Source organism: Monodon monoceros, unplaced genomic scaffold (genome assembly GCF_005190385.1).
Source record: "Monodon monoceros isolate NGI ecotype Baffin Bay Population unplaced genomic scaffold, NGI_Narwhal_1 Super_Scaffold_9, whole genome shotgun sequence".
Taxonomy (NCBI): domain Eukaryota; kingdom Metazoa; phylum Chordata; class Mammalia; order Artiodactyla; family Monodontidae; genus Monodon; species Monodon monoceros.
Genome location: NW_021703786.1, coordinates 25,376,192 through 25,403,472, shown reverse-complemented (window position 1 = coordinate 25,403,472; position 27,281 = coordinate 25,376,192). Strand labels below are relative to the sequence as shown.

At 59.8% G+C, this 27,281-nt stretch overlaps 1 protein-coding gene across 3 annotated transcripts in view; it reads left to right on the top strand.

The window, feature by feature from the left end:
- Positions 1 to 344: 344 nt before the first annotated feature.
- The window catches only part of ASPSCR1 (ASPSCR1 tether for SLC2A4, UBX domain containing), a 30,828-nt gene continuing 3,891 nt past the window's right edge, over positions 345 to 27,281 (top strand). For 2 of the 3 annotated variants that reach the window (XR_003791905.1, XM_029211492.1), the window contains exons 1-12: positions 345 to 522; positions 1,426 to 1,481; positions 4,421 to 4,535; positions 5,807 to 5,907; positions 13,871 to 13,928; positions 14,875 to 14,948; positions 15,302 to 15,737; positions 24,990 to 25,129; positions 25,364 to 25,445; positions 25,812 to 25,878; positions 26,324 to 26,386; positions 26,947 to 26,999. Coding sequence is in view for 1 of the 3 variants with exons in the window: in XM_029211492.1 (XP_029067325.1) it covers positions 421 to 522; positions 1,426 to 1,481; positions 4,421 to 4,535; positions 5,807 to 5,907; positions 13,871 to 13,928; positions 14,875 to 14,948; positions 15,302 to 15,737; positions 24,990 to 25,129; positions 25,364 to 25,445; positions 25,812 to 25,878; positions 26,324 to 26,386; positions 26,947 to 26,999 (1,347 nt within the window). In the remaining 2 variants the exon portion in view is untranslated. The remainder of the gene's footprint in view (positions 523 to 1,425; positions 1,482 to 4,420; positions 4,536 to 5,806; positions 5,908 to 13,870; positions 13,929 to 14,874; positions 14,949 to 15,301; positions 15,738 to 24,989; positions 25,130 to 25,363; positions 25,446 to 25,811; positions 25,879 to 26,323; positions 26,387 to 26,946; positions 27,000 to 27,281) is intronic. The other variant, XR_003791906.1, reaches the window with a different exon arrangement.

The window sequence follows — 27,281 nt, the reverse complement described above, 5'->3', positions numbered from 1 at the left end:
TTTCCTGGCAGCTGCTCCCTGACCTTGACACAACCCCACGGCCGGCACGCATTCACTCCGTAGGGGTACCGGGCCTGACCCTACCCCTCGGGACCAGAGGGGGCAGGAAGGGGGGCAGTGGGACCCAGGACGGGCCGGCGAGGACAGGGAGCCGAGGCCTAGGTGCACTCGCTGCCCGCACCGCCGGCCCAGAACCGGGGCCACGTGGCCGCGCTGGAGTGACCGCGCCTATCTAACGTCGGGGGCGCGCTCGCAGGCCCCGCGAAAGCACTGGGGGCGTGGCCAGGCAGGGGCGGGCCCGGAGGCGCGCTGGCCCCGCCCCGCCCCAGGGCCCGCCCCCGAGGCCGCGAGGCTGTGCGTCCGGCTGTTGCGGATAAAGTTTGACGCTGGGCGGGCGGCGGCGGGTCACGTGAGCAGAAGATGGCGGCCCCGGCGGGCAGCGGGGGCTCTGCGGTGTCGGTGCTGGCCCCGAACGGGCGGCGCCACACGGTGAAGGTGACGCCGAGCACAGTGCTACTGCAGGTGCGGCCGCGGGCGGGCGGCGGGCGGCAAGCAGGGACGCGACGGCTGCGACTCGGCGCCAGCCGCTCCTGCGGTTCCTGCGAGGGCCGCGGGGGCGGGGCCGGGCGGGACCCTCGGGGCGGGGTCTGCGACGTCCAATGAGCGGCCTCCTGGCGCGGTGGGCCCGCCCACTTCCGCGCCGGGCTCCGGGTCCGTGGGGGCGGGGGCGCCGCACTCAGGGGCTGGCGGGGGTCGCGGCCTCTGCCACCCCCACCTGAGCTCGCGGTACTCCGAGCCCGCCTCCGAGGGCCCCCGAACCTTGTCCCCACCCCGGGGTCGCCCTTCGTCTCGGTGTGCTGTGGCCGGGTGTGCTGAGTCACTCGCAGCACTTCACCGGGCAGCTGGCGGACGTCGATTGCATTACGTTGGAAATGCGTGTTGGGCCCTGATGTGTAGGGGACGGTGCACGTACACGGTGGTGCAGGGGACTGAGACGATGAATGGTAACTCAGTGTGTGCAGGGTAGGGACTGGGGCTCCCGCCCAGGGAGGCACCTAGGACCCACTCGAGCTGGGTCTCTGTGGAGTTTGAACTTTATTCTCTGTGTGTGGGGTGTCCCCGAGTGTAGGAAGATGTCTGTGGTGCCAGGTTTGTTGGGGACCCGGTTTGTTGGGTCCCACAGAGCTGGGTTGACAAAGCAGGCCCAGTGAGGAGGAGGAGAGTGAGCAGGATTTGCAGGTGAGACGTGTGGAGCTGTTGAGTGGACGGTCCATCACCTGGCTTGTATTAGGCTTAGTCCTACAGAGCCGACCGGCTCTCCAAGAGGTGGACTCTGTGCCCTTGGCTGCCTCAGTGGCACTTGCCTACCCCCGCCGGGGCCCACCAGGCCAGATACAGTGGCTCATGCCCTCATCTCACCCCTAGGTCCTGGAGGACACGTGCCATCGGCAGGACTTCAACCCCAACGAGTACGACCTGAAGTGAGTTTGCTTTGGCCGGGCCTCGGGCTCCAAATCCATCCACCCTTCCCGCAGGGCCCTGCTGAGGCTTAAACCCACAAGGTTTATTCTCTCACCCTCTGGAGGCTAGAAGCCCCTAATGATGGTGTTGGTGGGGCCGCACTCCCTCCAGAGGTCTAGGGGAGGCACCTGTCTTGCCTCTTTCAGCTTTTGGGGGCTCCAGGCGTCCCTGGGCTTGTGGCCGCCTCCCTCCAGTCTCTGCCTCCCTGCTTCCTGTGTGTTTGTGTCTATCCCCTTTTGTCTCTTATAAGGCTACTTGTCTTTGAATTTAGGGGCTACCATGTAATCCAGGATGACCTCATCTCAAGATCTTTAATTACATCTGCAAAGGCCTTGTTTCCAAATAAGGCACATTCATGAGTTCTGGGTGTTAGGATGTGGATATGTCTCTTTAGGGGCCACCATTCTACCCACTGCAGAGGGCTTTTGTGCATTTGGTTGTGTAAGTTCCTGGTGGAGCTCTGAGGGCAAGAGGAGGTGGTCGTGGAGAAATGGGAAGAAACCTGCAAACTGTAGGTGGGTTCTGGTGGGCTCACAGACCCTGGAGTTGTGTGCATGGGTCTTTGTGTGCAGGCATTTTTCCAAAGAAAGGGCTTTTACCAGATTCTTGTGGAGTCTGAGGCAATGAAGGGCTCAAAACCCCGCGCTGGTGGGTATGGATTTCTGTCCCGTATGGGGAGCTTCCAATCTTAGCAGTGGCGTGTCCTTCACTGTTTGGCTGTCCTCACATTTAGGGATAGAGAGGAGCCCAAGGGGTGGGAGCCTGCTCTGCTAGACCTGGCCCGTGCTGCCTCTCACGTAGGGCTCTGCAGAGGAGGTGTGAGTGGAGATGCCCTCATGTCATCCCAGGTCTCTGCCTCTTGCCACCGAGAATCCCAGGGCCAGTGCTGGGCTGTCCCCTGGCATCCTGTCACAGAGCTGTGTGCCCTTTCTTTGCTCTCCCTGAACCTGCCTGAGATCTCCACGTGGTGCCTGGTTGGACTGTTACAACATGTATTGATTTTTCTCTTGTCTCCTTTGTATCCACCGACTGTGTAATTTGTTTAAAAACTGCTGCCACTGCCACCGAAGGCAGCGTTTTGCACACGCATGTGTGTGTACGTGTGTGAGACCCCTTCCTGTCATCTCCAGAGCTCTGAGCCCCGCTTCTCGGGTTTTCCTTAGGTCTTCTGTCCTGTCTTGCACTTGACGTTGAGGTTGTTATAAGGCAATTTCCAGCCAGTGTTGAAGATGGGTATCAAAGGTGTTTCTTTCCCAAGTCTTCTAAACGCCCTATTCATGTTCAGAAAACCATTGTTTCCAAAGGCATCTTGGCATTCATGCCATCGGGTGACCACTTTGTGTGTATTGAAAGCTCACATTCTCTCACTAGTGCTGTAGTTTTCCCCCTAAACGTTCATTGAAAATAGAGCTCACAGTCTGATTTCTGAGAGGCATAAATAAGTTCTCTTTTTCACTCTCCTGGTGATTTATTCTGGCTGCTGTCTGTCTCTTGTAAAATCAAGGCCACATGGCAGAACTATTTCCTGCTGTGGGCAGGAGCTTTTCTGAGACCCAAGTGATCTATAGGGTTAACAGTGGTGGTTCTCCTTCCTGTAGGGTTCCTGGGAGCTAAGGGCCCAGGGTCACTCAGGCTCCAGGGCCACCTGACCGCCACCCTCCCTGCCCACGGGTGGGGCAGTGTCCAGGCCTTCAGAGCCCACGCCCCTTCCTCTCTCTCCTCTTCTCAGGAGTGGGCATCTGACTCCCTGTCAGTCCACCAAAGAGGTATGATCTGAGGTGGACATCAGGAGCTGCAGATTGCAGTCCCAGCACTGCCTTTGGGTGGCCTGGGCTACCTGCTGGCACTTCTCATCTGAGTTTCCTGTTTGTGAAGTAGGGTGACCGCGACCCTGACTGTGCTTCTCGGGAGGGCAGGCTGTCAATAGAGAGCAGCAGGCGTCTCGGAGGTCCCTGGATTCTGCACCTGCCCTCCTCTCCTGGCTGTGGATATTTCCGCCCTGACTCACCAGTTCACTTTGCTCCCCTCAGTTCCTTCCAAGAACCATCCCTCCTTGGATCCAGGAGCTCTACGCATGAGGGTCAGGAGGCTGCAAGCCCACGTGGGCCTCTTCCTCATCTGTTGGAAGCTCTAAGCTGCCAGGTCCCTGTGCAGCAGCTGAAACACGCAGGACACAGGCAGAGAGGCTGACGGCTGCTCCAGGGTTGGAGGACTTGGCTTTGTGAGCTAGGAGTGGCAGTCTCAGCCCTTCATCTGTGAATCTCAGCCACCGTGAGGGCCTGGCTCCCCATGGAGACTTCAGGCCCGGTCATTCCATTTGTGGTTCTCTAGAACTTTTGCCTCTGTCACTGGTCTTTGGGGTTGTGGCCCTGCTTCCAAGGGTAGCAGGAAGCAGGAGTGACAGGAGCGGGTCATTTTGGCTGATGGCCAGCAGCACAGGGAGAGTGGCCGCAGTGGCCAGACTGCTGCAGCTCCGAGCAGTGACGACAAGGCATCGTTCTGTTAGAACTTTTCTGTGCAGAGCACGGTGCACACCCCTTAGTCATGCCCACACGAGCTTTTATCTTCTGAGTTTGTACTTGGGCTGGTTGCTGCTTCACTGTCTGAAAGAGCAGGCCCTCGCTTTGCCCCAGGGGTGACCTGTCTGTGTTCTCTCTGTTCTTGCCTGAACTGTATCAATGCTCACTCTCTCTTTCCTTTGGAAGACCCACTGCTGGAGTCAGGGACCCACCCTGTCTCTGCAGGCTTGCCAGCCGTCACTCTGTTCCTGCAGCCTTGGCGCCATGGGCTGTGGAATTGCTAGCCAGACGTGGGCGTCACTCTGCTTGTGCCGTGGTCCCGGCAGGGCTGGGCTGTGTTCGGGTCGGCGGGCAGCCTGTGGCTTTGGTCTGTTTTGCAGGTTTCAGAGGAATGTGCTTGACCTCTCTCTCCAGTGGAGATTCGCCAATCTGCCCAATAACGCCAAGCTGGAGATGGTGCCCATCTCCCGGAGCCGCGAGGGGCCCGAGAACATGGTAGGTGGCTCTCAAGGAGGGACTGGTGGCACTGCTCCTCCCGGCTCTTCCATTCAGACCATTTGGGCCGCAGGATGTATCAGCAGGCCGAGCAGACGGGGTGTGGAGCGTGGGCTGTTTCAGAGGGCTGTGCAGGCGAGGCACTTGTCCTCGTCCGTGGGTGAGACTGCCTTCTCTAGGTTAGGCCAGAGCCACTTTTCTACTCCAAAAGCTGATGATTGGAAGTGAGACTTCTCATTCTTTGTGCTGAATTTTTGTGGGGGGTGGGGGGTGGAGAGGCGGTTAATTGTGCTGTGTCCGTATCAGCGTGCTGGTAGCATCCACCATACAACCTGATGTTTCTGGTCAGAAAATCACCAAGAGTCTTAGAGCCCACAGGACTCTGTGCGGTGTCCAGTGCAGCTTCACTTCTGGGACGAGGACACCCAGCTGAGGGGCGCAGGCTTCCTCTGACCAGTCTTGGCTAGACCACAGCCTGAGTCTCCTGACTGCAGTCCACTGCTTTCTACCAAATCAGTAACTTTTATGTCCTAGGGATTTAGTGAATGACACTAGGGTTACTGTGGATAGAGACAAGAATCATGGTGATAGCTGCTCTCTTGTGCACAAGTGGGTCCTTTACATACAAAACTGCAAATTCTCCCAACACTGCAGGGAAGTGGTTTTCATCCATGTCGAGAGTCAAGGAGGCTCATTCCCTGGGGTGTTGCTTCTCTGTCCAGAGCCCACCAGGAGTCAGGCGCCTGGGGCTGAGCTTATTAATACACTTCTTTTTCCATTACAGTTGTGGTTCTCAGCCTTTCACATGGAAGCACCCTGACTTCCCTTGTGGGTTCCTTGGGTGTGCTGGAGACCCCCTCGCAGTTTCCCACAGAACAGTTCCTCCTTTGTTTGTTATTGGGATTTAATGTAAATAAACGTGCCCTTGAGGAGTCCCTTGGCTAGAAGGGCAGGAGTAGCAATGACCTAGAGAGTCACGCGCTGGGCTGTGACAGGTGGGGCTGTGCAGGGTCCTTACCTAGGGTCTCTGCACTCGTGCTTTAGTGTGTCTGTTGTTCAACAGAGGGACCAGAGGAGAATTTACCCCCTTGTGGGTTATAGACTTGTGTCACTATTTAGGGAGATAATTGTTAAAATTATCCTGTAAGGCAGTGTGCTCACTTACTAAAATTCAGCAAACACAATGCCCTCCGCCTGTGCCCTAAGGATCAGACCAGCAGCTGGGATAGCTGCTCCTCTTCCTGACTTGGTTCCTGTATCTCGCCCCTCAGGTGCGCATTGCTCTGCAGTTGGATGATGGCTCCAGGTTGCAAGACACTTTCTGCTCAGGCCAGACACTCTGGGAGCTTCTCTGCCGTTTTGCTCAGATCAGGTAAGTGTCAGTGAGCAGGTTTGGGGCTCTGCCCCCCTCTGCTCTGGGGATGCTGCCACGGTCACTGGGGCTAGTCCAGAGCCACAAGCCTGAGCTTTGCTTTGGCTTCATACCAGCAGGTGCTGGTCACCAGTAGCTCATCTTTTTTACTTGGTGTCCTGGTATGACAGCCAGGCCGTGCCCTTCTGGAAGAGCTTGTGGGGAACCCAAGAGGTCCCCACCTGTGTGGTGAGCAGTCAGGGGAGAAGTGGGGTGCTGGGCTTCTCAGCTGATAAATGCTGCAGGTGTAAAACTTCCTTGTTATGAGAATGGGCCGTATTTAAAGAAAACATCTTGATGACAGTTAACATGTGTCAGTTTCTATCTGGTGATTAATGGTTTAAACTTTATTTCTGAGTGTGTCAAAATGGTAGTCTTCTAAGTTTTGGTTTTTCATTGTGGGATGGAAGACTTTGTCCACTTTTAAAGGTCTCAACCAACAGAATGGAAGGGACCGTGGGAGGGTGTAGTGGTTGCTGTGTGGCCGTGGGCAAGTTGCTTGCCCTCTCTGGGCCTCCCAGGGGTGATGTGAGGATGAGATGAGTTAATGTGTCTTAAGTGCCGAGAACAGGACCTTGCCCATGGTTTGTCTGTGCAGAAGAAGGGACTCTGGGTAGGGCCACCACGGTGACAGGGCCTCTAGGAAAGCCTGCTCTGATCTGATGTGGCACCCACTGCCCCTGCTGTCCCAGCATCCAGATTCCTGCTCCCCCACCTCAGCCGCTCCCATGGAACTCCTCTCCCCGTATCTGATGTGCTGGTGTCCCCCTGTTGCCAGTTCTTTCTATGACAGCCACGGTGGGCTGCTGTGCCAAGACCAGCTGGCCCCTTCCCCTCCCACGAGCCTGGTCCTGGGTAGCCGGGGATGCCGCCCCTGCAGCCAGCTTCTGCTTCCTACCCAGATGCTCTCCTGAGGGAACTCTGTGCCCCCACTCAGGTGGCTTCTGACAGTATTAGTGCTTCTAAGATGAGTACACAGGCTGCCACCTCACTCTACTGCTCTTGGCACCTGTTTGACTGGTTCCTCTGTCAGCTGGCGGGGTCAGGCTGCTGTTACCCTTGTTTTCAGAAGAAGAAACAGAGACCCAGGGGAGGAGGGGGCTCCTCAAAGCCCAGGGCCTGGGTTGCCAGCACCTGCCTTCTCAGCTGCTGAAAAGATGGGGCCTCTGCCTCTGTTTCTACTTCGTCCTTTCATTTATTCAGCGCAGGCTTGGCTGGGGCTCTAGTAGGAAGTTAGTCCTGGTCTCCCATAGCTAACAGGCAGGTATACAGAGCTACCAGAAGAAACTATCAGAAGCTATCACAAAGAAGAAGGGAAGATGCCTTGGGAGGTGTTGGGGAAGATCGTGGAGGAGCCAGCTGCACTAGGATTTGAGGAGACATCTGGGCCAAAGGGGCAGCAAGTGCAAAGGCCCTGGGGCAGAAATAAGGAGAGGAAAAACACATGGAACACAGCGTGTGATTCTTCTCCCTCCCAAAAGGCAACTAAAACGCCATTAAAGGACTTTACAGAGATACAGCCTGGAGGATGGAGAGAGCAGGAACTGAGGCAGTGACAGCACCTGGACGTGGGTGGGGAGGGTGACAAGGGGCCAGGGGTGGCAGGGTGGGTGGCCAGGGCAGGCGCTGGATGACGTGGGGTCCTAGATCCCCTCGCACTCCATGCTGCTGGTGCCAGAGGTGGTTCCCTGGGTAGGGTGGGGCTCTCTGGACTGGGGATGCCCTTGCTGTCCCGAGAACAGGGGTAGGTGAGCATGAGCCCCCCATGTGGCTCCCAAAATGGTGGAAGCTCCCAATGTTGGGGGCATGGGTGGCTCCCCAGATCACCACCTGGATACTGGTAGCCAGCTGCACTGCGGCCAGAGCCCTGGGCGTAAACAGGAGCCCACAGCCAAGGGTGCCCAGACATTTGAGCAAGGCTGACGTGAGAGGCCAATGCAGACAGACAGGAAGAGATGGCAGCTGTCAGGACGGGTGACAGCATTTGTTCCTGTTCTCCGAGGATGGAGAGGCTGTTGGAACTGGAGCTGGATGCTATTAAAGAGAAACATTCAAAGATAAGGAAGGGCTTCCCTGGTGGCGCAGTGGCTGAGAGTCCGCCTGCCGATGCAGGGGACACGGGTTCATGCCCCAGTCTGGGAGGATCCCACATGCTGCGGAGCGGCTGGTCCCGTGAGCCATGGCCACTGAGCCTCTGCATCCGGAGCCTGTGCTCCGCAATGGGAGAGGCCACGACAGTGAGAGGCCCGCGTGCCGCAAAAAAAAAAAAAAAAAAGGAAGAGCCCTTGGAAGCGGATCGGAAAGCTGCAGTAGAAGGTGCAGGGGTCAGCCACAGCTATGGATCAAACGGCACAATCCCTGTCACACATGACAGGGTGCCGCGTGTCTGGGAGTGGCCGGTGGCCTGAGGATATGCCGTTCTACTCACGCGCCTGAGGGTTAGCCGGTGTGACTGGCTGGTCTGCGGCCTGACTGAGCGCATTCTTTCCGAGGTGGCAAATGCCTGAGGGCACATGGGGTCGGCCACTCGAGGCTTGGGAGCCGATGCTTGGACCTGGGGTGCAGCGTCCCTGCCATCCCTCCTCCTGGGAGGAGCCACAGAGCCAGGCGGCCAAGCACAGGATGGAGGCCAGAGGAAGGGGACTCGGGACAGGACAGGCCGCTGGCTCCTGATACTGCGTCTCTAGAAATAAAACAGAAGCACAGGAGGAAGCTGGTGAAGATGGTGGGAAACCGTCCTGGAACCAAAGGGCATGCGTTTCCAGAGTGACAGGCCGGCTCTGCCTGTACCAGTGGGGCCTCATCTGGTGGCATCACTGTAACGCATCAGGAGCTGGAGATGATGGGATGGTTCCCCACGCTCAGAGAGGGACAGCAGGCCTGCACAAAGGCCTCAGGCTCCCTGGGGCACCACCAGGAAGGTGGCCAAGCAGTGCCTTCAGAATACTGTAGGAAATTCATTTGTTCTAGAATTCTCTATTTTGCTAGATTGTTGAAGGGTGAGGATGAAACGAAGCCATTTTTAGACACAAAGGTCACCCATTTACCACACACACCCTCTGAGCAAGCTGCTAACTGCTCCACCAAAGGGCAGGCGGGCAGGTCCACCCAGAAGCAGGCAGACGAGGGGCGTGGGGGGCTGACGAGGGCCTCCTAAGTGTCAGTGGGCCCCAGACACAGGCGTGGTGGGAGCCACGTCGCCAGGCCCCCCGCTTAGGCTGTGGCCACCAAAAGGAGGAGTAACCCAGAGGGAGGAGACGGGGCTCCATGGTACAGGTCCATCCCCCCGGGAAGACTGGGTGGTTCCTCAGCTGTTGGCCTGGGGAGCCGGGGTCGCCCTGTCATGATGAAGCCTGATGCTCCCATCTGGCCCTCGAGTTGTTGGCTGGGCGGTCTGGGGGCTGCCTCTGCGGAGGGGCCGAGGTGCTGGGAACACTGGTTCACACGAGCCTCTCAGGACTGACTGACTCAGTAACCTGGGTTTAAGATAGAAGAAACAGAATGTGGGGGCAGTGGGGACAGCGTCATAAGAAGCGAGGTGACATCAGGAGGAGGTGGGCCCTGGGAGGGGTCATCACGCAGGGACGGATTCTTGACGCTCATGCAGCGTTGAGCACGGCGTGGCGCGCACCCTCTCTTTCTTGCTGTTGAGCACGGCACGGCGCGCACCCTCTCTTTCTTGCTGTGACTGTTCCGTGTTTTCTTGGAAATGCCCTCAGCATCGTTTCCATGGCTGTGCAGTCCTGTCCTGTGTGTGTGCGCGTGCGCGCGCCCAGCCCATCCTGTGGACAGCTGGAGGTCTGTGCCCCACTCCGCCCTGAGAATTTACTCTGGAGGCAGAATTGCTGGCCCAGCAAATGGGGACTTGTCTCGGCTTCATCTCCAGAAGTGCAGGTCCGGGCCTTTCCTTGGAAGCTGGCACTCCCTAAGCGTGAAGCAAGGTTCAGATGAGGGAGGGAGGGCAGCGTCTTCAGCCCCAACGTCGTGGCCAGATGCCCAGTGAGCTGGCGAAACCATGCTGGGGCTGTGCAGGGGCTGCGTCAGCTGCCCACCACTGCAAGGGCCTGCCAACATGGGGGGCAGCTGCCTGACAGGTCCGGTGAGGCAAGGGAGCTCCGGCTGGCTCACAGCAGCTCCCTTGCTGGCCGGGGGCAGGAAGCTCTGGGAATTCCAAGTGTCCAAGTCCACACAGAGTGGGATAAGTAGGAAGCTGGCTTTTCTCACTTGATGCTTTTGGGAGCGGTAAGAGTCCCAGAGCAGCTGGTGCCGTGCATGGCCAGGAGCTGTGGGAGATGAGCACAGCACCCTGGATCCACTGTTGGTCAGGTGGCAGGTCCTATGCATGGGGATCAGGGTGGATGGTGGCCCGGCCCTGACCCTAGCATCTGGAGCAATGAACTGTCCACTGGACATGCCATGTGGGCCACATGTGCGGGATAATTCAGAATTTTCTGGTAGCCACATCAAAGGAAAGTAAAAACAGGTGTAATTAATTTTAGGAATATAATTAACTTGACTCAATATATCCAAAATATTCTCTGAACATGTAATCAACAGGAAAAAGGAGATATTTTACATTCTTTGTTGGTAGGAGGTCTTTGAAATCCGGTGTGTCTCACACTTGGAGCTGGCCTCCTTCTGGGCCAGCTGCCCTGCGCGTGCTCAGCACCCGTGTGGATGGGTAGCCGCCACGGATGGCACTGGCTCCATGTGGGCTGGCCCGTCCTCCTCTCTGCTTCTCGGGCATCTGCTTCAGGGAGGGCTCCAGGCATGCCATGCCAGGCTGGATTCTTCCATGAAGCCCGTTGCCCCTCTACACCTGGCCTGATTTCACAGCCAAGCCCACTGGTCCATCTCAGCCGTGTTCATCCCATGGATAGTAAAAGCAGGGAGTCGAGTGTCCCTGGGAAAGGCAGGTGTCTGCCTGTTCTCTCAGGGTTGTAGGGCCCCCAGGGCACAGCGGGCTGCAGGGAGGGGCTGCCGCTGAGGTTGGGGGCCGGCCTGTGGTCACGCTGTGCCCAGACCCAGAGGCTTGTGGGCGGGCAGCCAGAGGCCTAGATTCAGGGCTCTTGTGCAGCACCTCCCCACCCCCTGTCTTGTTTGGGAAGGCCAGAGGCTGCCTTCCCCCTGCAACTCCCCACTCCGTCTGCTCTGGAGGAGGAGTCTCTGTGATTCGGCCGAGCCTCGGCCTCCTTGCTCCCTCCGGCCACAACCTCATCTCTTTGTGGGTTGGGCTGCTGGGTGGTGGTGGATGTGAGTCACCTGGCCCCTTGGGATGTGGCCTCACCCACCCTGGGCTTCCTTGTGGCAGCAGGGACCCCTCTGAGCCTGAAGTCACAGCTCTGTTAGTTTCAGTTGGTTTTTGTCAGTTTTGGTTGTTTTTTTTTTTTTTTTTTTTTTTTGCAGTACGCAGGCCTCTCACTGCTGTGGCCTCTCCCGTTGCGGAGCACAGGCTCCGGACGCGCAGGCCCAGCAGCCATGGCTCATGGGCCCAGCCGCTCAGCGGCATGTGGGATCTTCCCGGACCAGGGCACGAACCCGTGTCCCCTGCATCGGCAGGTGGACTCTCAACCACTGCGCCACCAGGGAAGCCCTTGGTTGTTCTTGTGTGGGAGTGCTGTGGTGTCAGGCTTGTGTCGGTGGAACCTGAGTTTGTACCAGCCCAACTTGGTCAGGCCCAAACAGGTGACAAAAACAGAAGGGGCTCCAGATGCCTGCCTTGCCCCCAGTTCACAGCATCACCTCCCCACGAGCCCTGCCAGGAGCCATCTGGGTGGGCGGATGGCCCATGTCTATGGGGTGACACCCTCCATGGTGGTTGAAGAGCACAGCAACAGCAGCGCCTTTGCCCTGCCTGGCTGACCCTGCTGGCCCCAGGCCTGGCCCCGAGAGCAGGTGTGCCGGCCTTAGAGTGAGATCCTGCCACTCCTCCCCCGCATCATCCCTTGGGCCAAGTGGCGTCCAGTGGCTCTGCCTGGGCTGGGGGGTGGGAGCAGGTCCAGGGGCACAAGGGTCCCCGGAGGTCCCCTCTAGGCTCCCTCTGAGACACGTGGAACTTTAGCAATGTCTGTTGCAGGGAGTGGTGGCTTCGGCTCTCCGTTGAGCTGGAACCTCCTGGTCCACTGTCCTCGGCCGGATGGGAGAGCGCTGTTAATTGGCCAGGAAAGTCTGGAAGTGATCTCGGCCGCCCCTCCCCTCGGCGTGTTTACAGGCCTCTCCTCAGATCCCACACGCAGGAATCCGATCCCTCTGGAGGAGCCGACATCAAAGCTGAGCTGCTGTTTGATGTCCAGGGGCCTCCAAGGGCAGCAGGCAGGCAGGCCTTCCCGGGTGCTGCTGTGCTCTCGTCCCTGTTTGTGATTTGTGGTCCCCACGCTGGCATCGGGTGCCCTGGACAAGGATTTCGAGGGAGGACGCCTGGCCAGAGCCCCTGAGAGCAGAGGGGACTCTGCCTGTCTCGTGGTGGGCAGTCAGCTTGCTTTCTGAGCCCAGCCCTGAAAGCTGCTGTCTCTGTTGCCGTTGAAAGGAGCAGGACCCCTGTGTCTCCCCACTGCCTTCCTCCTCTCTTGCCCTGGGATCTTGTTTGCTGGAGTATCTTCCTTCACTCTTTCTCTGTTTTGGCTTCAGGATGAAGAGTGTGTAGGCCCGGTCAGGGTTGTCTCTCTGGCACTTTGGGGTCTTGTGTTTTCCTGAGGCCTGGCCACGCTGTGTGTGCGGGGTCACACCTGCCATGGCCGGCCCCCATGAGGCTCTGGTCGAGGGCTGGAAGCCTTCCCTGGGGAGCAGCTTCTTTGTGAGCACAGCCTCGGGGAGAGCCCGGGGTGAGCTCCATGGGGACCGGCAGCCTGTGGGAGGTGGCCAGGGACCTCTTCCAGGGGCCCCCACGCAACCTCTGGATTAGCTTGAGTGTCTCAGCCCTGAGGAATATGCAAAAGCATAAACTGCAAGCAAACAAGAGAGACGGGAGAAAACATGCTGAACCTGAGCAGAGGACAGTGTCACGGGTCTCGGGGACGGGCCCAGGCAGCCGAGTGTCCGAGTGTCTGTGTACAGTCACCAGCTCAGCCTCTGTGTCTCCCATCCCAGCCACCTCCTTGTCTGAGCCCTGGGCTCGGCAGGGCAGCACTGCACGGCCTGAGGGTGCTCCAGGTCTCCTACTCTGGCAGGCACAACGCCTTGTGTCTCCCTTCCCGGAGGAGAGGGTCAGGCCTGGGGCACTGCTGCTAGGTCTGGGACACGCGTTTATTTGGGGGCTAGTTCTACGGGTATGTGTCAGGAAATGCAGAAATAAACTTCCCTTGGTCGTCGCAGGCCTGTGTGGTACAGCTGTCGAGGTACAGGCCTGTGTGAGTGGTGTCGGCCATCCTGAGGGTGTGTGCGCGATTGTGCGCCTGCATGCCTGCCATCCTCCAGCCTGCCCAGCTGTGCTTCTTGGGGGCCCTTCCCTCCCATCTCAGGGTCTGGTTTATAGGGGAGGGGCGTTGGTGGCTGGGCCCGTTGCCCACCTCCCTGTTTGTCCTGGCATTGCCCTACTCTCTCCTCGGAGTTTGTGTGATAGATCCGTGCCAAGTGCTCCTGGTGCTTCTGGGGCAGCAGCCTTCTCAGGGGACAGCTTCAGGTAAAAGCCCAGATCATGCCCTCCCAGGACTTTCTCATCGCCGACCCTGGGCACAGTTGACAGCAACCCAAGGCACGTCCAGGAGGTGGCTGGTGCTGCCCGTCCCCGTGTTCTGTGTCCTCCCTTTGCTTTGAGCCGGGAGGCCGTGGGCAGGTGGGAGACACCCCCAGGCCATGGGCTGATGGCCAGCCGTGGGGTGGCCAGGGTGGGCGGGTCCCCCACAGTGGCTGGCCAGGGTGCTGTCCCCAGGGCAGCAGTGTCCCCAGGCAGTGGCTACCTGTGATGCTTTCTTCCCTCCTCTCTCAGGGAGTGTCTGGACCGGCCGTGTGAGGCCAGCCCCATCTGCGTGTACATGAGAGATGAGGTAGGTGAGCTGTGGGCCCACCCGCCGGGCCCGCGCCCTGTCGCCCCCTCCCAGCCGCCACATGGGCCCAGCCCCACTTTCCAATCTGGAAAATTCACTCCTTTAGACCTTTCAAAGCAGCAATGGGCAGACTTGGGCCCTGAAAGCATGATGTGTTTCATGGAAAAAAGGCAGGACGCCGGCTCCGCTGGAACCAACTGCGGGCCGCCCGGGCTGCTCCCAAACCTCCCTCAGAGCCCTGTTTGTTTTCTCAGCTTCTCTCAAAGCCCAAGAGTCACAAAAGTGGTTTCATTTTAATAAATATTTGCTTTGCTCAAAGTTTTGATCTTTTTCAAAACCGAGTGTGGCGTGGTGCAGGCTTGGCCTGGCACTGAGGCCCTGCCTGTCCCCGCCCGTCTGCCCGTGACGGGGGACCCTCTTGGCACTTGTCCCCTGGCTCACAGGGGCTTTTTGTTTCAACCCTGGCCAAGCGCCCTTTCCTGGCCTGGGGTGGCCACTGTCCCTGAGGGGCCCCTGGTGTAGACAGGGCATACCCACCTATTTATCCCAGTTTGAGGTTCCTGACCCAGGGCTCAGTGGGGCAGGGGTTCCAAGGCTGTGAGCGGGAGGGACCTGGGGGGATGGGTCCTCCCCTGGAGGAGACAGACCACTGGGCCTCAGGCACCTGGGCCTGGATCAGCTCCAGCCCTCAGAGGGCTGGTTAGCTGGCCAGATGTGCCTAACCCCGGCCTGAGCCCTGCCCGCCCAGACCTCGGATGGGGTGGGGTTGGGGAGACAGACATGGACCAGCGAACAAATGCTCGGGTGTAGATTGGGGTGCAGGGGGCTGGACCCAGGCCTTTTGGGAGCTGTGGCTGGCTGGGGGACCCCATGGTGCTGGTGACACAGTGCCCAGGCTGGGGGAGGCAGCGAGGGGTCAGCAGGATGTCCTGTTCCCTCCTCACAGGTGACCGGTAGAGCCGCCTTGCAGAGCACGACGCTGCAGTCACTGGGCCTCACCGGGGGCAGTGCCATCATCAGGTGGGGGGGTCTCTGAGTCTGGTTTAGTGAAGAAAACTGCGGTCTCAAGGGAAAGGAAACAGGAAATGTGGGGAAGCCCAGACCCTTGCCAGTCGCTTCTCCCACCTGCAGTCTGTGGGGGCTGGGCACCATGGGGCGCAGCGTCAGGTGGGGGATCTGCCCTCAGCCGGGCTGGCGTGGCGGACCCATGCACGCTTCTTCCCCCGTGAGCTAAGGCGGGTCGGGAAGGGCTGTGCGGTGCTTTCAGGGGATTGGATTTGGTTTGGTAGTCACCAGAAGATACGATGCTGGCACTGTGAGACACGGGGCTCCGTGTATGGAGTTTCATTTGCTTTCCGGGCCTACCCACTCAGGTTTTCCATGAAGAGACATGATTCCACTGGCAAGCAGGAGCCCGGGGTCTCCTGGAGCAAAAGCCCAGGAAGCCCGACCCCTTCCTTGTCGGCCGACCAGGCAGCCAGCAGCCCTCTGTTTCCACTGAATTCAGCGGAGCTCAGCCAGGGCGATGTGAGCCATCAGGATGAGGCAGCGAGCCCGGGGGCTGGCCGCGTGGATGGCCTGGGCCCGAAGCTGGTGGATGCTCAGGCGAAGCAGATCTCGAAGGAGCCCACGCCAGCCCCCTTTGTTCCTTTCTCGGGTGGGGGACAGCGACTGGGGGGCCCCTCCGGGTCCGTGAGGCCTCTGATGTCATCTTCAGCCAAACTGCCAAAGTCCTTCTCCAGCCCTGCAGGCCCCTCCCAGCCAAAGAAGTCGAGGCCTGGCCAGGAGCCCCAGCCGGAGCCGGAGCTGGTAAGGGGCAAGCTGGGCGCTGGGGTCCTTTCTCTTAACTGCACCTGACCTCATGGCTGGTCAGCCCAGGGTGCAGCAGGGTCGCTGGGTGCGGTTTCATCTTCCCAGGGAAGCGATTTTTTGGTTTTGCTTTGCCTGAAATCAGCTTTCTTGAGGCACCATTTTAGATGTACAGTTGATGGGTTTTGACAAACCTGTGTGTCTTGGCTGGCCATGTCACAGCCAAGAGAGCCATCCTTCCCAGAGCCTTGGACGCGGCGCCTCCACCTTCTCCTGGGCTGGTGGGTTTGACTGGCTTTTGACGGGAAGATGGTTTGGCCTTGATTGTCCCACGCCACATTGACTCCTGAGCCAGGCATGCTGCAGCTCACGCGCTATGTCCCACCACTGGCCAGTGGGCGTGTGGGGCACACGCCAAACGGGCAGAAGAGGGTGAGTTTGCTCACTCTCCACAAGCTTGTGGGTGGGGCCTCAGACGTCTCTGGTGGGGACTTCTTGGAAGTTCCTGGCGGCTGTCTGAGCCACGGCTGGGAGGAGGGCGTGCAGCCCTCACGGAGCTGTGATGAAACGGCCCAGGCCCTGGGTTGCCTCTGTGACGCTGTCTTCTAATCTGATCAGCTCTATTGAGGTACGACTTAATAGACACCTACCATTAGGGCAGTGTTAGGCTTTTTGTCTTCTCGATGTTGAATCTGTCTTTGGGCACCTTTGAGCTGTGCCCTAGTCTCACATCCTCCCCCACAGTGATGCCCGCCCCTGTCCCCTGCTCTGACCACACACAGACATGAGGGGTGGAAGGGGCCTTGCATCTTGGATCACGCTGAGCAAGAGGACCCCCAGGTGGGTGGCACCTCTGCAGAAGTCAGGCGTGTGGCCAGTGTCTGCCTCCCCGCTGTCTGATGGAGGCCATCTCTGGTCTTCTGTGGGTCAGGCCAGCCTCTCCCTGGGCAGTTGCAGCTGTGTTGGAGCTCCTAAGAGGGAGGACAGGCGTGGCCCCTGTCGGGTTGGTGCTCAAGCTTGGCACCAGGGCAGGACTTTCTCCCTGGAGTGCCTCTGGGACTTTCTTCAGTAGGGCTTTCATGAGTCGTACGGCAGAGCTTCCATAGGCTTTTTTTTTTTTTTTTTTTTTGCGGTACGCCTCTTACTGTCGTGGCCTCTCCCTTTGCGGAGCACAGGCTCCGGACGTGCAGGCTTAGCGGCCATGGCTCATGGGCCCAGCCGCTCCACGGCACGTGGAATCTTCCCGGACCGGGGCACGAACCCGTGTCCCCTGCATCAGCAGGCCGATTCTCAACCACTGCGCCACCAGGGAAGCCCCCATAGGCTTCTTTGTGTCCCTCTGTGTGACTGCTCCCTCAGCAGCGCTCACAGACTGTTTTCAGGAAAGGCGTGTTGTAGATTTCCCAACGTTTTGGGCTCCTGTGCTGTGCTGGGCCCCCTGCCTCTTGGGGTTGGCCCCCAGGGAGGCCCAGGCATTCATCCAGAGTCCAGCTTAGGTCTCTGGCTTGTGGCTGGAGAGGGTCTTTCCAAATAAAGAGACCTTACGGTGGGGCCAGCCTGGGTTTCCAGCCTGGGCTGCACGTTGTCACCTGTGGAGCCCTTGAGGCTGCACAGGTGCATGTGGGCGTTATTCGAGACGCAGCTGCGCCTTCTGAGTGAGGGCTCCAGGTTCTCCGCTCTCTTCTGCCCTTCCTTCCAGCCAGAGTGGCTCCATGTGCCAACGCTCAGGGTCCACTTGAGGTTTTAAGTGACGAGAAGGATGCCACTGCTGAAACGAATTCCTTTTTACAAATCACCTTTCCAGACGATGGAGAGCCATTGCAGGATTCCCTGCCTGGAGCAGGAGCTTGTGGAGTGAGAATGGTGAGGCTCCATCCGGGCAGTGGATGCTGCTGGTTTTTATACCCAGCAGCCTTGCTCACTTGCTTTACTGGTTCCAGCAGTTTCTCATTTTCAATTGGAGTCTGCAGATAATGTCAGCTTATCTTTTTCCTTGATGTCCTTACTTCTCTCATTTTTTTTTCTTGTCGTATTGTAGTGATTGAGTCTCTGTTGAATAGCAGCAAATTTAGTGGGCATCGTTGTCTTGACCTTGATCTCACATGGAGTAATCTTAGTTTATCTGTGAAAGATGCTGCGGGCTGTGAAAAGTCTTTATCAAATCAAGAGTTTCTATTCCTAATTCTCTGAGAATTTTTCTTTATCAAAAGTAAGAGCGGTGCTTTTTTTTTTTTTTTTGCCGTACGCTGGCCTCTCACTGTTGTGGCCTCTCCCGTTGTGCAGCGCAGGCTCAGCGGCCATGGCTCACGGGCGCAGCTGCCCCGCGGCATGTGGGATCTTCCCGGACCGGGGCACGAACCCGTGTCCCCTGCATCGGCAGGCGGACTCTCAACCACTGCGCCACCAGGGAAGCCCAAGAGTGGTGCTTTATGAGCTGCGTTTCCCGCACTGAGGTGATTCCACGCCTTCGCTCTCATTTAGTTCGTTTGCATGCTGAGGTTTGGGATGGATTTCCCCCACGAAGCTATCCTTGCATTCCAGGGGTCAGTCCAGCTTCAGTGATGTGTTTAGCTACACTCTGAGTTGCTGTTAACTAATATTTTAGTGCTGGAGCCTGCATCCTGTCTCTTCTAGAGCACCCTCCTCACTCTTGCTTTCAGGTCACATACCTGAAGGGGAGGGTGGAGGGACAGGGGCACCTGTGCCTGCGCGGGGTGGGCCGTGCGGAGGCTCAGCGGTGGGACAGAGCCCAAGTTCCTGCAGAGGGGCAGGTGGCGGGGGCTTCCTCCTGCTTCCTGAACCATGCTTTGTGTGTCCTTGCTGAATGGATGGGGGAAGGGAGGGGAACTGAGCCAGTCCCAAGCCCTGTGAATGTCCGTCCTGGGGAGGTGGTGGTGGTGCCCTGGCTCTTCAGGGACCCCACTGGCTTCTACGCTCATGTCTGGGCTGCATTAGACACTAGTACGAAGCCCCCAGTCTCACAGGCTCGTCACCTGGGCCCAGAATCAGCTTTCGAAAGCAGAGCCTTGTGGTTGGGGTGAGCCAGGGCTGGGGGCCCAACTCTCTTCGGGCCTGCTCTTTCTGGGGACCCTTAGGTTTGGGGGCCAGAAAACTAGTACCGGGGCTGGCTGTCTCCTTCTCCCACCCTAAAGGCTGTGGCTCTCTGCATCTCCTGGGAGCCTGCTGACTCCCCAGGGCTGTGTGGGGAGTGGCCTGGTCTGGTGCCAGCCTGATAGGTGGTTGCTGTCAGGCGCAGGATCCCAGTGCATCCCCGAGCGCTGACCCCAGGGGCCCCAGGAAGGAGGAGTCCTGGGGAGGGTCCGCCTGGCCGCCAGCAGTGTGTGTCTTTGATCTGGGAGCCCCAGCAGCTGGTTGATTGTGGAGCGTCCCCCGCCCGCCTGCCTCGCGCCTCCTGTCACACTGACAGCCGTGCACCCGGAGGCCCGGCTGGCCACATGCTGTCTGCTTTGTGTCCCCTCGAGTCCTGGGGGAGGGGAGAAGGGAACAAATCAGAACTTTTGGGGGAACTTCAAAGGTACACTTTAGTAATCAAAAAGAGTTTCCAAGTTTCCCATTAATGTTTTGCCTGTGTGTGGTTTTGGATTTGAATGAAGAGTCAGAAGAGACAGGATGAAATGCAGGCAGGTCCTCGGCTGAGGCCCAGGCTGGTTTACAGACCCGGGCGGCTCCTGCCTTTGATGTCAGAACATTAATTATTAGAAGGTAGCTTTACTGGCCGTCAGAACCAAGTGCGGAGAGAGGCTGGGCCTGCCCGGCGGCCCCTGGCCTGTCCTTTGAAGTCCTTCCGCTGGCCCAGGAGGCTGCCCCGCAGCTCTTTGTGCTGCTGGGCTGTGCTCCCAGCCGGCGTCCCCCCACGCAGCTGGCACAGGGGTTCGTGATCAAAGGCCCCAACCCCCTGGGAAGGGCGGGCTGACTGCAGTCTCCCCTGCCTGCCCCTCACCCTCCAGGGTATGGTCTCATCTCCTGAAGACGTGGCCCCGGGGGCTTACTCCGCACCTTGCAGCCATGTCTCAGGGCAGGCGTCAGCTTCGCCTCTGGCTGTCCCCGGTTTACGGGAAGGTTTAGAACACGCAGGGCTGGGGGGAGGCTGGCCAGGACCTGGGGCCTGGGGTGGACCGAGAGCAGTGCCCCTTGCTGCCCTGCCACCCTCCTCCTCTTGGCCCGGGATGCCATGCCCCCAAGAGCACAGCCCACTTTCCCCCCGTGTGTGGGCCCAGGGCGTGCTGTGAGCCTGTCCCTGCCCTGCCGCTGTTTGTGGACACTCCCGGGGCTCTGGCCTTGGCCTTAACTTGGGATGCCCTTTGAGGTTTGCTGGCAGATGGGTCAGCAACTTTGAAGGCCCCAACTGAGTCTTGAGGCTGTTTTTAAAGCCTGGTGACAGGCAGGTGCCCTCCAGCTGTCCTTGTCATGCTGTGTCTCAACCATGACTAGACTTGGGGGAGAGACAGATGCCCAACCTGCGAAGCCATGGAGAACCGGTGGGCAGGGCGCCCCGGCTGCCAGAGTACCCCCTGGAACCCCAGAGCTGCCCGCAGGGCCAAGCAGCCTCGTTTGCAGGCCCCCATCCTGATCGGGCTCAAGGGGCTCCCTCTGCGGGGTTTCTCCTGGCCCTTTGGTCTGCTGTGTGCGTCCACCCCTGGGTTTGCTGGCCTGGAGCAGGCGTCCTCCCCTGTGCATGAGGAGAGCCACCCCATGCCTTACATTTGCTTATTTCAGTCCTTTGGGGGTTCATGCACTGCGTGCCCAGACAGGTGGGGCCACGCCAGGGCATGGAGCCACCGGGTTTCAAAGTGTGCCTGCGTCACTGTCGCAGCCCAGCGTTTCTCCTCTTCTTAAAGATGCTCTCATTTTTCCTGCTTGGAAGGCGGGCAGGCCCAGGTGTGGACGTTGGCCCAGGGCTGGGCAGGCGCGGCCTCCGCCTGTGCCGCTGGCAGGCCCAGCAGATGAGGGGCTGGAGTTCAGTGCAGCCTTGCCGGTCAGGCCCGGCCTCGTGCTGGCGCGTTGCTCCCTCCAGAGGGCGGCCGGCTCTGAGAGTGACGGAGGCTTGGCCTGCCTTCCTCCCGCGTAGTGTTTCATTTCAGCTCCAAGCCTCAAGGGGAAACGCTTCACATTCCCTGTTACCAAAAACCATTGTCAGAGGACAGTCTGGGTAAGAGGGAGGCGGGATGGCGGGAGGAAAACAAGAGCCCTCACAGGGCAGCTGGAAAATCTGGGGTTGAGGTCACCTCCAAATAGTTTTTACATTTTTTCTCCCTGTGTCATCATGTCCTGGAAAATTACTGTCAAGAAAATGAAACCTCAGCAGGCAGTGAGGCCGCTTTTGACATGAGGAGACCCCTGTGTGCCCAAGTGCGTTCTCAGCCACTCGTGTGGCGGCCACTGGAGCATGTCCACTGGCTGTTGGGGGAAGCCATGGGCCCACGTCTCAGCCCAGAGCCCCGTCCCCTGGTCCCCTCCAGGCCTGGCCTCTCACTGCCTGTGGCATGGGGCTGAGGGTAGGCAGTGCCCTCACACCTTCCTCCCCTCGGGTCTCCCTCGAAGGGTCCATCCTGGTGTGACAGAGGCTCTTCCTGAAGGCACTGGTGGCCGTCCACAGCTGGTGGCGGGTCCCCAAGTCCCCATGGCTGAGTGGCCCAGGTGTCAGTCCAGTGTCTGCAGCCTCAGGCTGTCACCCAGGGCCTCCTCTGAACGTCACCCGCAGAGGGTGCTCCTGTTCCCCCACCTCTGGAGGGTCCTTTCCCTCCCAAGTGCCCTCTGGGCCCCTCGCCAGTATCCTCCAGTTCGCAGACAGCCTGACTTGTCTGCTCTCTCCGTCCACCTCCCTCCTTTCTGGTCTTCTGGGTGTTCTCTTGTCTTAATACCCTCGGTGGAGGCTGGGACAGGGGAGTCTTTGCTAGGGTCGTGTGCTTGCAGGAAATGAGAGACCCCTGCTGGGCGTTCCACCAGAAGGATTGGGTCTCCTGTGGCCCCGCCCTTGGAGCCTGCAGACACCTGCCGTTCCTCCCCTCAGGATCATGCCCGTGCCTGTTTTCTCACCTGTCATGTAGGCCCCCCCCCCCCGCCCCATGGTCTCAGACCCCAGGCTCTGGCTGCCTCCTCCTCATTCTGCCCATCTTCTGGCCGACAGTGAGATGCCCGCAGCGTCGGGGCCACCGGGGGAGGGACCGGCTCCTCTGGCTTTCCTGGGGTTAGGGGGTGGGGGTGGCGGGAGACGGGGCCGGGGCTGTGCTCTGGACACTGACAGCGTTCAGGAGCTGGACCTTGAGCTGATGACGGAGAACCTGCGACTTTGGCAGGATGACCCAAGCCTGGTGACATGGGGTTCTTAGTGGAGGCGCGTCCTCTGAGTGGCTCCCTGGTAGGATCTGGAGGAGCAGACCTGGAGATTCGGACTGTCAGGTGGGGCAGCTGTCAGGTGCGCTGGGAAGGTTCTAGGCCTGCCACCCCACCAGCATCCTCGGGCACCAACTGGGAGGTTCATCTTGGAGGCCCATCCTGGACCCTGGGGCTGTGTCCCTCCCTTGGCCAGCACACAGGAGCCCAGTCCCCATGGTGAGGGCGCTGAGGCCCTCTGACAGTGGCCACTGTATACGTTTTTTTTTTTTTTCTTCATGGTGTCTCATCCTAGATCTCTATTCTCCATCCAAAAACATCTCCATAAATCCACCTAGGATGGGAGCTGTGCACGATAACTGCCCATGACCAAGGAGCGGCGGGTAAAGGAACAGCAAATGAGGCCTAGATTGCCGGCAGAGCATTGGAAGTGAGCAGGGCCAGGGCTTGGCCTCCGCTGGCGCCGTGTCTACCCTACTTCCTCCCATGTGGAGGGGTCAGACCTACTCCTCCTTTCCTGGTCTCTCTCCTCTTTGCAGTGGAAATATCTGCTGGGCAGGCCTCGTGGAGGTGTTTGAAGCCCCCTGGCTTCTCCCTCGGTCATTTGGTAGGACAGGGTGGTCCGTCCTACCAGCCCAGCCATGGATATCCACTGTTCTCATGGGACAGGGACCGCCTGGGGTCCGGTCGTGGCGGCAGCTCTGGGACTTGGATGGTCTGGCCCCTGGGCTCTGATGGGCAGCAGAGGCTGCTCGGAACCCTGGCTCCTCTGCCCAGGAGCAGGGAGGTCCCCAAGATGCAGGGCGGTGCAGGAGAATGAGAGAGTGGGATCTTGAGGTGGCTCTCTCCCAGTGCTCTGGTTCCTGTATGGGACCCCGGCTCCTGGCTGCTCTTGGACAGACAAACGGGCTTCTGGAGCAGAGCTGAGGCATGGGAGGAGGGGTGTGAATCGAAGGTAGATCCAACACGGAGAGAGATTTTTGTCTGCTCACTTTCTGACTGAAAGTCAGTGGCCCCTGAGCAGCATGAAGCCAGCAGCTGGTGTCACCTGCGTCCCTGTTCTGGAAGTTGTGGGAGGGTTGTGGGAAGTGCTAGCAGCCTGCAGTCCTCCAGGTTACCCCTGGGCTGTGCACTGGAAGTACCCAGGAGGATAAGGAGGCCAGAGTGGCCCCGTGCACTTAGGGTCGGGCTTCCCCAGCCATGCCCCCCGGGGACCAGGGGGCCTGTCTGATGGTCAGGCTCAGCTCCAGGCCATGGATCACAAGTCACCCAATTGCTGGATTCTCGGGGTGACTCGTGTCCAGAACTGGGTCCTCGGAGGGCGGGACTGGGACAGGGAGGTCCCAGAGCTTGCTCGTTGGCTTGTGGGCTTTGTGCTCGAGCCCCGGGGGGCCTGGCACTCGTGGACACGGCGGTGCCCAGCTCAGGCACATCCACATCTGCCCTCGCCCTCCCCCAGGAGCCCAGGCGAGTGCTCAGCCCTTCTGGAATGCAGGCGCCGTGGCTGTGGGGGGCAGCCTGGCATCTTGTTATAAAAAGCTCTGGTGTGGACTGCTTGTGGGCCGCAGGAGGCTTGTGGCTTTGAGGGGGCAGCCCCCAGGGGCCTCGATCAGCCACCTACGGACCCCACTGCCTGGGCCTCAGCCAGCCCTTCCTGGCCACCCTGCCACAGTGCCTTGAGATCAGTGGGGCTTCCTGGCGAGAACCCACCTCCCTTCATTACGAGGAGTGACGCAGCTGTGCACTCAGGAATGTCAGAGACCTGCTGGCCTGGGCAGTCAAGGCCTCGGGTGTGGCTGGGGGAGCAGCCCTGGGACACCTGGCAGGTGCACTGGGCAGCTTCAGCCCTCGACCAGCCCCAGGTTGGTGAGTCTGACCTCTAGAGTGGGTGGGGCTGTGGTTGGGCCGGAGCGCAGGAAGGGATGATCGGAGAAGCCTGCTGAGCCTGGCTCTGAGTGTTGAAGGCAGGAGGTGGGATTTCGGTGCCAGGCTGGGGCGGGGAGGAGGGGGCAGGCGGGAGCAGAAGGCAGAGAAGTGACCTCACCCCAGATGGCTTGTGGATGTTCTGTGCGAGGGAGGGCAGGACCTGGCATGGGCCCTGCCGGCGCAGCTGGACACCTCTGTTGGGCCCGGCTCCATGGGCGGCCTCAGTGCCGCGAAGGTGTCTCCCCACATAGTCACTTGGGCTACACTGGCTACAATTACCCACCCGGAGGCACTGCAAGCAGAGCAGGCCCTGCCTTATAATTTCCCTCTCCATTGCTGCCAATTAGGAGAGACACTGTCCCTTCCTGTGTCCCCATGGTGGGCAGAGGGTGGGGCCAGCTGCTCCCCCAGAGAAGGGAGGAGGGGTCAGCCTGGCCATAGGGCCAGCAGCTGGCCGGTTTTTGCCAAATCTGTAATTTGGGGGCTGTCGCTTCTCCTGCCCTTCCCGTGGAACCGCTGACATGGCCATGACCAGGGCACTGCTCCCCAAGTTTTTTCCCCACTTGGGAGACCCTGATAACAGGTAGCTCCCTGGGGCTCGTGAGGAGCCCCCACGGAGACAGGAAGTGAACAGAGATGCTGCTGTTCACCCACTGCCCAAGTACCCCCCCAGCAGTCAGGGTGCCAGCTGACCCGGCTAAGCCAAGACCCCAGGGCCATGTGCCCTGTTGGTGAGTGAGGGTCTCAGTGTCAGTGTTGCTAAGCAGGCAGGCATGGTGGGAGGGGCTCCAGTCCTGGACAGGCTCGGCTGTCCCATGCCCCATCACAGAGACCCGGCCCTGGCCATGGGCTAACAGGCGGGGCCGGCAGCACATGGCTCAGCCGGGGTCTGCACGGCCACCCCAGCCCCCTGGGATCGGGAGTCTGGGCCCCTCCTGGGACCTGCATCAGCCGAGCCCTCTGCCTGCCTAGCCAGTGGACCGAGACCCCGTGGTGTGCCACCCTGACCTGGAGGTGCTGCTCCAGGCCTGGCCTGCAGAGCTGCCTGACGAGTTCTTCGAAGTGACCGTGGATGATGTCAGAAGACGTTTGGCCCAGCTCAAGAGTGAACGGTGGGTGTGCACCTGGCCCCTTCAGAGACACCCGTGCCCTTGGCAGCACCTCAGAGGGTGAGGGGTCCCAGGCAGGGGGCTCCTAGTCTGTCTGGCCCTATGTTGGGGAGCAGCTCACGAAGTCCAGGGGGACGAGGGAGAAACCCAGAGTCCAGCTGGTGTGGGGCCTCTGCTCTGGTTGGGGAGACTTGGGACCTTCACCACTGCCACCCCCTACCCCACCCCCCACCCCAGGAAGCGCCTGGAAGAAGCCCCCTTGGTGACCAAGGCCTTCAGAGAGGCTCAGATGAAGGAGAAGCTGCAGCGCTACCCTAAGGTACCCTGGGGCGGGAGGTGGTCTGCACATGGCTCTGCACTGGGGCCTCCTGCGGCTCCTGCAGCCCACAAGCCACTGGCCATGGTCTCCTGTACTTCAGCCCAGGCCTACACGGCCGTGGTTCGTTAATGAGCCAGGCAGCCCAATTCTAAGATGAAAAAACATCAGTGTGTTTTCACAAGTGCATGTGGGTACTTGACTGGTCCTTGTGTCCAGCCCATGGGGCCAGGAGCGTTAGGGGGCAGCCAAGGTGAGGGGGCGCTGGCCCGGCGTGGCCGGGGGACCTAGCCATCGTGGGCCCAGGGGTGTGGATGCCTGGATTGGACTCCAGCTGTCCTGTTGACAAGCTGGCTTGTCCTGGCCTAGGTGGTCTTGAGGGTCCTGTTTCCTGACCGCTACATCCTGCAGGGCTTCTTCCGCCCCAGCGAGACCGGTGAGCAGCCCCGCCTGGGCGTCCAGGAGGGTGGGGGCGCCCTATGAGCTCTTCCAGGCTCCTTCCCTCTGGGCCATGGGGCAGGCAGCGGGTGCAGGGCTGGGGACCGGCTCACGTTGGAGGCTCGGCAGACCAGCCGGGCAGTACCCGTGGGACTGGGTGGCCCCGTGCACCCATCTGTTCTGAGCATGGGTGGGACAGAGGGGCACCCAGAGTAGGGTGGACCCAGGTCTCCCCCACACCCAGTAGCGGGGTCTTTGGCCTGGGGCTGCAGCTCACCTGGAAGGAAGGCAGCAGTGCCACCAGTTCTGAGTGGGGTTCTTGGTGACCTTGGGGAGCGGGTCTGCACACAGGTTGGACCTGGCTCATCCCATTGCAGAGGGGGCCCGGCCCTGGAGTGGGTCTGAGTGTGGGATCCCTGCTCACCCCACCCTTCCTCCTGCAGTGGGGGATTTGCGGGACTTCGTGAGGAGCCACCTGGGCAACCCCAAGCTGCCGTTCTACCTGTGTAAGTGCTTTTCTGGGACCTCCTGCTCAGCAGCCCTGGCACCTCCCAGTTGGGGCTTGAAGCAGCTTTTCCCACAGAAACAGCATCATGGGGCAGGCAGGTCCTGTGCCGGTGTCTGAGCATGAGTCCGGGACTGGGGAAGTTGGGGAGGGAGGTTGACCCTGCTCAGCGCCCCTGTGCCCTTTGCTTCCCACCTGGCCAGGAGCTGTAGGGGCTGGGGGCACAGGGGCAAGCTGCTGGCTTCCTTTGGAGGGCGTCTGGGTAGTGAAGGGTCAGGCCGCAGGGCTGCACAAGGAACTGTGAAGGGCAGGTGTCCCCTTGCAGGTGAGTCTGCCCGAGGCCCTCTTCCCAGCTTCTTGCTGGGTTTTTGCAGCAGTAGAGTGATGGACAGGGGGATGTGAGCTGAGGGGTACTTCAGAAATCCCTCAGCTGAGGCCTATGGCCCAGGCCTCGTGCTCACTCTCAGGCCTGTCCTGGGGCAGGGGGTGCATGGGCAAGGGATGGGGGGGGTGATGGGGGGAGCGAGGCGTTTCCTAGCGCAGACAACCATCTTTCCGCAGTCATTGCTCCTCCAAAAACCATCCTGGACGACCACACGCTGACCCTCTTTCAGGTACTGCCTGCCTGCCTGGCTGGCTGGTGGGTGCTGCTAGGCTGGCCCGGGAGGGGCACCTGCCCAGGAGGGAGCGTGAGGCCGCAGTCGGGAGTATGATTAAGGCCTTTTAGAGGGTGGACTGGGAGGGAGCAGAGTGCTGCTGAAGTCAGTTTTGGGGCTTTCCAGCCTCCTCTGCCTCCTGCCCCGGTGGGGATGGGCCTGCCCGGCTGGCTGCCACCGTCCTGAGCCAGGACTGCCCCTGGGTCTGGATGAGAAGGGGCTGGCAGGTGGGGCTGCTTA